Raw genomic sequence first — 11494 nt, 5'->3', positions numbered from 1 at the left:
AGGCCCTCAAAAAGATCTAGTTTTGATTGGAGAGTCTTTATTTATTTATATTATCATACATAAGAACAAAAGAACATGAAGGTTATATAGCCATTTTCAATATATATTAAAAATGGGTTGTTAATTGACCAGAGATTGAATTAATATATCTATATAAAATATGTTTTAAACAAAAAGATAAATTGACAGAGTTTAAAAATAAATATTTTAAAAATCAGACCAGACTAGTAGGATCAACCGGTTAGATCAGAAATCGAATTTAATATTAGTTCGGGTAACTTTAAAAATCGAAAATCTATAGAGCCAACAAAAAAACTCAAAAAATTGTTGTGAACTAGTGGAAACTGATGAACCCTCCCAATTTTAAAAAAACCGTTGCGTTTAAATTTAAAAAAAAAAAAATGTTTTTATTGCTTTTTCAAAATAATAAATTCAAGCAAATAAGATAATAAGAGTAAAAGAAGGATATTTGATTTTATGCTAGAAGAAAGAATATTTGTGGTTACTGGTTAGTCATTCCCAATTATATGAAATGAAAACCATAACTTTGAACCCTGCACTAAATTTGTAATGAGATTTATTGATTTTGAATATTCATATGCACACCATTGTGAACCCTGAACCAAATTTTATGATAGAATGATCCATTGAATTTTTTAAAATTGTTGGAAGGATCAAATCCATCCATTTAATTAGATGAATGGATTGAATAAATTTAAAGGTGGATAAGTTGGATGGATTGGTGTGGATTAAATTGCCACCCTTAGTAAGAGAGAAGATGGTAGAAGGAGGTAGCTTGATAAAATAATGGGAGTGAAGGTAGCTTTATTTTAGGTTTATAACTTATAATGGGCTTTTGGGTCAACAAAATGTGGTAAAATAATAGCCCATAATTTTACTCAAATAACTAAATATAAGGAAGTTTTCTCTCCCGACCCCCCGCATTTCTTTTCTACCCCATGAATTTTCGTTTTTACTTTTGGGGGTACTGCAGTTTATACGAACCGAAGAAATTTGACCTGTTGATAAACTTCGGTTAATATAAACCGCTCGCTTATTTCGATTCGGTTTATATTAACCGAAGTGGCCTTTAATATGAATCAGAGGCCACACGAAGTCAGTAAGCTCGTTTTATTTAAAAAACAAACTGCAAAACTCCTCTCTTCCTCTCTTGCGCACATTTGAGGCCAACTTCAACATCCAACTTCAAATCACACTTCATCAAGTAAGTTTCTTACATTTTTTATCATTCTATGTATTCCTCATCACCATGACATTTCAAATTCGTTTTTTGTTCTTCCTTAAAAAAATACGAAAATTTCAATTTATGATTATTGACTTAAATTGTTGATTATGTTGTTTGAATTGTTGATTATTGGTTAGCTGTTAGTTTGGTTACATATTAGCATGAATGCATGTTACTAATTAAGTTAAATGTGAATAACAAAGTTATGGACTTTGGATGTGCAAAGAATATATCTTGAAGATGTTCAGCTCCATCTTCAACAACCGTCCGATACTTGAAGAAATATTTGTTATCGTCGAGCTTTTTGCACAAGTGTTGTATTTCAGTCATGGACGCCCTCAATTTAGCTTTGTACCTATGACGAGCGTTGTACACTTGATTTGCCGAAGTCTTGTTATCTAGATCTCTTTCTTTCAATGTGGACAATATATTTTTTGGAGCCACCGCATTCCTTGTCATTTCGTCCAAAAACTCATTCTCCTGCGTTTTTAAACGCCCCGCCACGAGATGTCCTTCAAGCCCTTTGTCCAACTCGTGGTTGTGCATACCGTTCACAACAGTCAAACATCATAGCTTTGTTTCCTTGTTGTAATAACCACGAAGTCGGAATGAACATTCACATTTTCTCGTTTCGGACGAATCGGATTTTAACTTCTTTTTGGCTGGCACATAATTCCCACCACGTTCACACTCCAACACTAATTTAGTCTTTCTCTTTTCGCCCGAATCGGATCTCCTAACTATAATGGCGAAACTTAACTTTTCTGCCACGCTTCGAGCCCATTTGATCAACTCATCTCTATCGCTCTCTTGCCTATCAGTCTCAAAGTGAGACGCCATGTCAATTTCTATCGGCGGAGGCATAATAGGAGGATTAATTGGTTGAGCTTCAGCTGGAACAATGCCCGCTGCAAAAAGGCCAAGCACAACAGGTCGCTTCGGTTTAAATTCGTCAATTTCGTCATCCATAACTACAAAATAAGCAAATGCAAAAAAATTCAATTAACCACATATAATAGTCACAATCCTAGTACAATACTACCTCCGGTCCTTTTTATAAGAAACATTTTGAAATTTTTATTTGGTCCTTTTTATAAGAAACACTTTGACACAATTCCATTTGTACCCTTATTAAATACAATCAAATAATTCATTATAATGCTAGTGCATTAATTAGAGAGGCCTATTTCCCATGTTAGTCAAAGGTTAGTTTTGGAATATAACATAAAATGTTAGAATCATTAATGAGAAAATTTATCTTCCTTGGTCTGTGTGATTTTATCAAAGTGTTTCTTATAATAAGGACCGGAGGGAGTATTAATTAAACACATAAAACACTAATATGCAATTTGGAGAACAATTTATAAGTCATTAGGAAGCCAAGTCAAGCCAAATCAAGCCAAAGGCAGTAGCCTGCGCATGCAAATTCAAAGTCCTAGTACTTCGGTTTGTATAAACCGAAGGACATCTATACTAACTTCGGTTTCTATTAACCGAAGGCGTTCCTGTCAGAACACCTACAAAAATAAGCCCTAGGATAGCTAAAACAAACGAATTAAAAACGATGTTTACCTGAGATTTGAGCTTCAATGCGTGTTGAATCCCTTAGATGATGCTCCAATCTTGATTTCAAGCCTCAAATGCTTGAAAAATCGCCCATGGTTCCGTTTCTATTTTTTATCTTCGTTTTATGAATAATAAGAAGTGACAGGAGAGTCACTGATATAAAGTATTACTTCGGTTTATATAAACCAAAACATTTTAGCGAGTGGTTTATATAAACCGAAGTCCTATTTCTTCGGTTCGTAAAAACCGAGGTTTGTTGGCAAATTTTTTTCAAACCGCAAACGGCAAAATGAGATTTTTGGGGATATAAAAGAAATGCGGGCGTCGGGAGAGAAAACTTCAAATATAAAGCCTAAAATTATAACTTATTCTTTAGCACTATATTTATTTAAGATTATTTATTTATTAATTAATTATCCGCTTCAACAACGGTTTAATTAGTTGAATCATGACTTGAAAGTCTCATCGGTTCGATCTTTGCTTTGATTTTTAAAACATTGTTAAAATGTGTATTGAATAGGTGCTTCTAAAATGTATGATGTGATTTATTAAGGTTGGATTTGTCTATTAAATAGAATGCAAACATATATGATGCATTAAAGTACTATCGGGTATCGACATGTATTTCTCGTCAATCGAAAATTGGTATTAAAGACCTCCTTTTAGTAAAAATATTATTGAGAAGAAACAATTTGTGTCATTTGACCTTTATAATACGGGTGAAAAAAGAAATTTTTTATTTTACATTACACCTCATTTTAAAATAAAATTATAATATTAAAACATGAGCTAAGCTGATCCACCAAGTCGCAAGCCCACCTGACAAGAGATTGGCCGAGCCCATTGACAACTCTATCTATTGAGATGATTTCTCCCCCCACCCTACACACATTTCTATTCTCACTAAAAAAAATTCTATTTGTTGCACTTGAAAAAAACTTCGGATCGCGTTTCCCAATTTTTTTTACCTTAGTTTGGGGGGCTAAAAGATAAGTGGGGGGAGGAGGGAAGAGAAAAATTCATTGATAACGATTCAAAATCAAATCCTAAAAGAATTTGAGTTCAAATCCCGCACTATCTATGAATGTCTTAAAAAAAACATGGAAAATCAATAAGTAACTATTTCTATTTTTTTTCCGAGATTAATTTATTTAACTTATGACATGATCCGATATTCAACTAGCTTAAACTTTTTATTATTTATAATTGAGTTTTTTTTTAATCTGAAAAAGTTAAGAGGACTTTTTTACTTTTATTTATTTATTTATTTGGTGATAAGGAATTTTTTACTTTAATTGCAGTTTTATGCTCTGAGTTTAACTTAATTAAAATTAGATCGTTAAACTTTTATTCCTTCGAATTCCACACCACAATTCTGCCGCAATCTCAAACCAAACAGACCCTTAACATCTCACTGAGAAAGTGTCCCACATTTTCCTTTTCCTCTTCCATGGATGATAACAAAGTTTCAATTTTTCTCTGATTGAACAAACACGGTGGTGAAGCAATGCGGCGAGAGATCGCGTTTCTCGCTCAACCGCGATTCATTCTTCTCCTCCTTGTTCTTTCAATTTTCCTCATTTTTGCATTTTCTACTTCTAAACGGGTATGTACTTTAACCCTTTTGTCTGTATACTGCTTTCATTGTGGATCTGATCTGAGTTATTGATATGATGTAATAAAAATGTGATTTTTGTGTTTTTAATTTTGTTTAGTTTGTCTGTAATGGATTTTAAATTTTGCCATTGTTATTATTGTTGATGATTTGATGATGGATGAATTTCTTTTGCCGTGGATTGTGTGCTATTGCATGCCCTTGCATTATCCATTCCTTTCTTTATTCAAACATAAGCTGTGCTATTGTATACTAGAATCTCTTAGGGTAGTTTCAGGTGTGTATACTAGAAGTATGAAACTACTCCCTCCATTCCATTTTTTTGTTGGCGTATCCCTTGTGCGCAACTACAGAGACTAAACCGTTTGTTCCATTTTAAATGACCTATTTGACCATTTTCACAGTTTAAGAAAAGTGTAATAATTAAAGAAGAGAGAATGTGACTTTTACTTAGTTACCCTTAAAAAGCATTGATGACTTACTTGAGAGTCATGAAAGTAGCAATGATTAGAGGATATGGTTGTAAAATATTACATTGAAACTTGAGTAGGTCAAGCAATTGAGGCGGAAAAAGTGGATTCTAGGGACGAACCGATAAAATCTATAGTCTCAAGAAGGGATTCTAATGACTTGGAATAGAATCCGGTACAATTGAGATATGATGCAAGCATAGTATCAGAGTTTTAGAGAGAATATATTTGTTAAGAATCATGGTTTTGAGGTGGAGTTAGGTTCAATCTGTATCAATTTTGGGACAATTTTTTCCTGGCAAGTGATGCACTAACGCTTATTGCTACGATCTAATAGAAATGTGATAGGAGAGTGTATGGTTAGAATGTTGTGACATCAAACAAGATGATGATAGGTAAAAAAGCCTGTTTATTTACGCGTTTGAAATTCACGTCCAAGTAGAAGCTACCTTTTGTAGCTTCATTGTATTCGTGCGTTTGTGGCTTTCTAAATTCTAACATCAAAGTAAACACAGACTAAAAAATTCTAGTCCCTGGGGCTGGGTCAGCATTTCTGCAAGAGTCATCTTTATCCTTGATTCTAATATGAGTATGAGAGTCTATCGTTGAGATCAACCCGTCATGTTTACTGTTCACACTTTGGCTCTGTTTGGATAAACAACTTAATTAACTGTTTATAACATAAGTGCTTAACTGCTTATCATATAAGTGTTTATGTTCAAGCTATTTTTGTAGCAAAAATTAAAATAAAGTCAAACAATTTTGATATAAGCTATCCTGGAGAGCTTATGGACTGAAGCTGAAAACAGCTTATGGACATTTCATAAGCTGTTTTCATAAGTTCTTCCAAACAGTCTCACAAGTGCTTATATCAGTAGATAAACTCAAATAAGCCAATCCAAACAACCCCTTAATCATTAGCTTATTATGGGCATTGCCTACTTCTAGGAGCTTTGGTAATAGTGTTCAGACTATTAATTTTATTCGGAACAATGTACAGTTTTGTTTTGTATCATTAAAATTTAACTTGCTTCTTTGGTTGTGGTGGTAGATCTCTATCTAGTACAAGCTCATTGGTTAAAGTTTTCAATTTATAAGCAACATTCCTATTATAAATAAGGCTTAAATGCAGTTTTACCACTCCTGTTTTGATTAAATCAGAATTTTACCCCCCCCCCCCCCCCCCCCCCCCGTTTTAAAATGCGGACTTTTACCCCCTGTTTTATAATTTTTTGGATTTTGCCCCCCCTAAAATTCTGCTTTCGAGTCTCAATTTTGGTGGGGGGGCAAAATCCAAAAAATTATAAAACAGGGGGGCAAAAGTCCGCATTTTAAAACAGGGGGGTAAAATTCCGATTTAATCAAAATAGGGAGGGCAAAACTGTATTTAAGCCTATAAATAAGGTTTCTTTTCCCCACTGCATTTTGTATGAAACTGTATAAAGACCAGTACTTTTTAACACTCCAAGTTAATATACGACCACTCGTGTATTTTCTGATTGAAAATGTTTGGTTCGACCATCTTTTATTATTTTTTTTTCCACTTTTTTTTTCCATATTAATTGCATATTGGGTACATTCAAATAATAAACTTTGTCTTTTCTGATGATGTAGGCCGATGAGAAAGCAGAAGAGGAGCCCGAAATTACACATAGAGTTTTCTTGGATATTGATATTGATAAACAGCGTTTAGGTTGTCAAGCAAATCTTTTCTTAACTTTTGCCACTATTACCTTCAAACCAAATAACTTACTATGTATTTTTGTTATATAGAAGTACTTATGTGGAAAGATACTAGCAACAGTTTATGCTCAATTAGCATGAAAAAGTTAACTTTTCTTTCCTTTTTACTATAATAAGTTGTGTTATACAATAAATTCTGCAGGTAGGATCGTGATTGGATTATATGGCCAAGTGGTACCAAAAACTGTGGGTACGTCATTGTTTTTGTATTTTCGGATTTGCATATTCTAAAGCGAGTCCTTACCATAGAAGAAAAATAAACAACTTCAACATTTGATATCAAAATCAATGTTTGATACGTATATACATAACAAATTGTGGACTTGTTAAAATTTGCTCTCTCTCTCTCTCTCTCTCTCTCTCTCATCTCTCTCATCCACAATTTAGATGTTCTACTCTCTTTTGTTTTTTTTTTCCTTTCAAAATGAGATATACGTATACTATTCTAGTATTCTTATACAATTGCAATTTTTATTGACTGGAAATTTTCTATATGCAGAAAATTTTAGAGCTTTGTGCACAGGTAATTGTAGTTTCATTTCTCCATATTGTTATTAATTTGTCCCCTGTTTGGTTCATGCACTAATTAGGAGTGTTCCATATTGTGTAGGGGAGAAAGGCGAGAGTTCAAGTGGTGTAAAACTTCATTACAAGGGAACACCATTTCATCGGATAGTATCCGGTTTTGTGATTCAGGGTGGAGATATTGTTCATCACGATGGCAAAGCATCCGAATCTATATATGGTGGCACCTTTCCTGACGAGAATTTCAGGATTAAACATTCTCATGCTGGTGTGTAACAATTTGCTTGGATTTAAGCATTTCATCTTATAAGGAATACTTTCCATTTTATAATTTGACATTTTTATGTCATTTGTGCGGTATATTCCTTGAAAACTTGCTCCATGATTTGCAGGCGTTGTTTCTATGGCGAATTCGGGACCTGATTCCAATGGTTCGCAGTTTTTCTTCACCACAGTGAAGGCCAGTTGGTAAGTTATTTTGCCGTGAAAGTGCACAGTTTTGCTCAATTTGTAGAAGCAGGTGTTAGACTGAGTTGTGCGTGTGATATTTATTGATAATCTGCCATGTAGGAAGATACAGCTTTCGAATATGTATATATGCCGTCATCATCACTATTTATAATATATCATTTTACATGCAAACTTTATAGGTTGGATGGAGATCATGTTGTTTTCGGCAAGGTTGTTCAAGGTATGGATACCGTGTTTGCAATTGAAGGGGGAGCTGGAACCTACAGTGGAAAACCGAGGAAAAAGGTAGTGATTGCGGATTCTGGAGAGATACCGAAAAGCCGGTGGGACGAGGAAAGTTAACCACCATACATAACATGTTTACCAAAACAATGATTTGGTTGGATTGTGTTAGAACATGATTCTGGGTCTTTGATAGGAAATGAAGAGTTTATTTTCTCAAATCATGTTTTTAAACATAGATCTTGACCCAAAAAATTTGGTAGATTGTTGCTAGTTAACTTTCCTTTTGTGGAGCTAGTTCTAGTGTGAAATTTTGTAACAAAAATTGATTTTAATTTCATAGCTTACTATACGTGTGTATCTATTCTATATTACAATTAACTTGGCACTGCAACTTCAAAGTGTATTATGTGTTCTAGTTACTCTAATGTGTATTTAATATTTATGTCTGTGTTGCACTTCATCGACCATTTTTGTATCCAAAAAATATCAATGAAATTTCATCAAACCAATTGGCGTTATAATACCATGTTGTACACTATAGATTAAATCTAATATTGTAATAATACTATAATATTGGTCTAACTTTGTATTCAAATTATTATTTTTAAATGTCACAACCTCAAATATAAATTGTATATAAGTCATAATTCAACTGCTAAAAAAATGTCAAAATTGCTAGGCGATACGTCATAACCGAGGTTAGAATCACAACTCCCTAACTTGTGTGTGTGAGTTTATACTAGCTTTGTCATTTCGTCTATCCATGTTCTTGACGAAAATTAGAAAAACACATCTTTAAACATAGTATGTAAATTGTAAATTACGCTTAAATGCAATTTTGGTCACCCAAGTTTCAATTGTGCGATTCAACCGTCTAAGTTTTACAATCGCGCGATTTTGGTCTCCCAAGTTTCAATTGTGCAGTTTTAGCCCCCAAGTTTACCTCATTTTACATTTGCTAATCCCCGTTGATCTTTCTTGACTAAAAATTGTTTATGCGACATTTTAAAATTAAGATTTTGAACAAAATATAAGTGAGATGATTCATATATATATATATATAATGCCATTAAGATTTTGGGAGAAGATGTGGTTGTTCAAACTCAATGTGATGGCCTTTGGGCCCCCTCATGACACAATAGTGGTATTAGAGCCGATAGTTGACTAAATATGACCGACTCCTTATATCAAAAGTCTTCTTGACAGTGATAGTCAGACGATGTGTTCCGTTAATGCAGTGGTAATGGCAATACAAGTGCACATGGATGAAAAAAATTTCGTTTGAAGAGAAGTATACCCAGATGATTGAATGGACTCACACTTGAGCGAAATATTTTCGTTGTGACAAGTTTGAGTTAGAAGTCATACATTGAATATAATATAGTTGTTGAATAATATATAAGTAAGATCATGATCTATATAATTAATGTCTTAAATTTTTTGGTGAAAATGTGTTATATAATTTCACTCATATTTGCTCAAGTGAAATGATCTATATACCTAAATAATATTCTATAATATTAATCTTTATTATATTATATTATATTATATTATATTATATTATATTATATTATATTATATTATATTATATTATATTATATTATATTATATTATATTATATTATATTATATGTTATATTATGCATAAAACGTATTCTTTTACCACAATTTTATCATTTTAGTATTAATATAATTTTTACAATTTTAAATTGATCAACCGAAAATCAATAAAATCTAAACTATATCGGATCCAATTTTTTTAAAGAAGTCATCTGAATTGAACTGTATTTGACTTTAATCGTTAAATCAGATAACTTATTTACTTCAAAATCAATCCAAATTACAACCTAAATACATGTGGCCATCATCCCATTTTTTCTAATAAGGTGACAACGTTAGGCACATGTAAATTGCAAAGTGAGATGTATGAGCTATCAATGCATGTGACTTGTAGCTTAAGGTTTTAAAACAAGATCATGCCACCCCACCAGATTTTTAGAAGTACTTTTGTTTATTTTTTTTGTCAAACCTTTTGTTTATGTCTTATTCACATCCAAACAAGTGACCATGTGGATCTTGTACTCTTGACCTTGCTCCGTGACCGTGTTCTGTGAATAATACAGAGGAGAGAGAAGAGCAATCTCATCTCATCTATGGAAAGAAAAGAATTAAGGTCAAATTTAAGCGTAAAAATAAAGTTTAACTGAAAATATATTTGTTTTATTTTTCAAATGTGATTCCGAAGTAAAAATAGAATTTTGGTCAATTTTTATCTTTTACTTAAGTCTCGTCTCTATAAAAAGAGGATGAAGTAATTGAAAAATGTTATTGGAACACACATATATCAACATTTTATGGTGAAAAGTGCATTTTTTTTGTCAAATAAATATGGGGTGTAGGCTTCGCAAGAGGTAACAGAGGCGTTCAAAGTTTTTTTTGGATTAGACGGAGATTGACACTCAAGTGCAAAGGGAGAAGAGAGCTTGACTGTAAGATGCACCCGTCGAGCAGGGACGAAAATCATTCAACCTTGCTCGCGCGGGTACTACATTCTATGGAGTAACGCTCCACTATTGATTTATTTTTACATCCCACAACTTCGATAGGTTGCTTAGCCCCGTTCATCTTCGGCGAAACTGTTTAATAGTAAGTAATCTTCATCGAAGAATATGTGGGACACACACGATAAATTCGCACAATAGTCATAATTGGTCCCTTTCAAAAGCCTTAAACCTCTTATCACTTGGATCAAGTTCAACACTAGTCACATTTTTGCATTTAAGAGGATAAAATAAAAATATAGCTAAATTGCATTTTTGACTCCCTAACTTTGACAAACTTACGATTTTTGCTCTTTCATAATAGCACTTTTGGCCCCAAATTTGATACCTTTTACAAAAGACTAGTCCTCACTAATTTTGACCAAATCAACGCACACATGGATCACATGTTACGTCAGCATGTCATTTGAGTCACTATCCACGTGTGCGTTGACTTGCTGACGTGGCTTGCGAGGTCAAACCATTTGTAAAAAGAGCTAAAATTAGGGACCCAAAAGTGTTACTATGAAAGTTAGGAGGCTAATATCATAAGGTTGTGAAAGTTAGGGGCCAATAGTGCAATTTAATCTAAAATAGAAAATCACTCATTTTTGTTAAATAAGTGTGGACTTCCACATATCTTTAATGATTTTTCCTTAGTTTTTGTGATTTCGTCTTGATGCGGTGTATTTTAATTTTTCTTCTTGGTGCGGTATTTATTTGTTTTAGGTTGAAGGATAAGTTCGATGTAATGCAAATCCAATCAATGGCTTTAGTGTTATCAACGCATGTAGATGCAATAATATTCTGGACATTTCAATATAATCAAATATGTTGGCTTATGCAATTGCTATTAACATGAATGTTGTGAGTTTGTTCATAGAATAAATATCTCTTTTGTTTTTAGCTATTTTGAATTTATATTTATGTTTTCATCCAATTTAAATGAATGAATATTGTTTATTATTATAAAAAAATAAATATTTTTTATTTGGTAAAAAATAAAATAAATCACATTTTAAATTACTCAAAAAACATAAAAATTAGCCATTTTAATTTACATTTTGTCATCAATTTGATTTTTTTTCTTTGAT

General features: G+C 32.7%; 1 protein-coding gene across 1 annotated transcript; it reads left to right on the top strand.

The window, feature by feature from the left end:
• Window positions 1-4150: 4150 nt before the first annotated feature.
• LOC123917452 (peptidyl-prolyl cis-trans isomerase CYP21-1) lies at window positions 4151-8321 on the top strand. The gene is made up of 7 exons (XM_045969178.1): window positions 4151-4418; window positions 6512-6590; window positions 6783-6830; window positions 7140-7163; window positions 7251-7433; window positions 7558-7633; window positions 7816-8321. Exons 1-7 carry the CDS (start codon window positions 4320-4322, stop codon window positions 7976-7978), a joined length of 672 nt encoding a protein of 223 aa, XP_045825134.1. The 5' UTR covers window positions 4151-4319; the 3' UTR covers window positions 7979-8321.
• The last annotated feature ends 3173 nt before the right edge of the window (window positions 8322-11494 follow it).

Source organism: Trifolium pratense, linkage group LG3 (genome assembly GCF_020283565.1).
Source record: "Trifolium pratense cultivar HEN17-A07 linkage group LG3, ARS_RC_1.1, whole genome shotgun sequence".
Lineage (NCBI taxonomy): Eukaryota > Viridiplantae > Streptophyta > Magnoliopsida > Fabales > Fabaceae > Trifolium > Trifolium pratense.
The sequence above is the reverse complement of the archived record's forward strand: the minus strand, read 5'-3'. Positions and strand labels throughout refer to the sequence as shown.

Coding starts and splice junctions, on each gene's coding strand:
- LOC123917452 (XM_045969178.1), top strand. CDS start 4,320: ATGCGGCGAGAGATCGCGTTTCTCGCTCAACCGCGATTCATTCTTCTC. Junction 7,434..7,557: donor GATTAAACATTCTCATGCTG/GTGTGTAACAAT, acceptor CATGATTTGCAG/GCGTTGTTTCTATGGCGAAT. Junction 7,634..7,815: donor ACCACAGTGAAGGCCAGTTG/GTAAGTTATTTT, acceptor CAAACTTTATAG/GTTGGATGGAGATCATGTTG.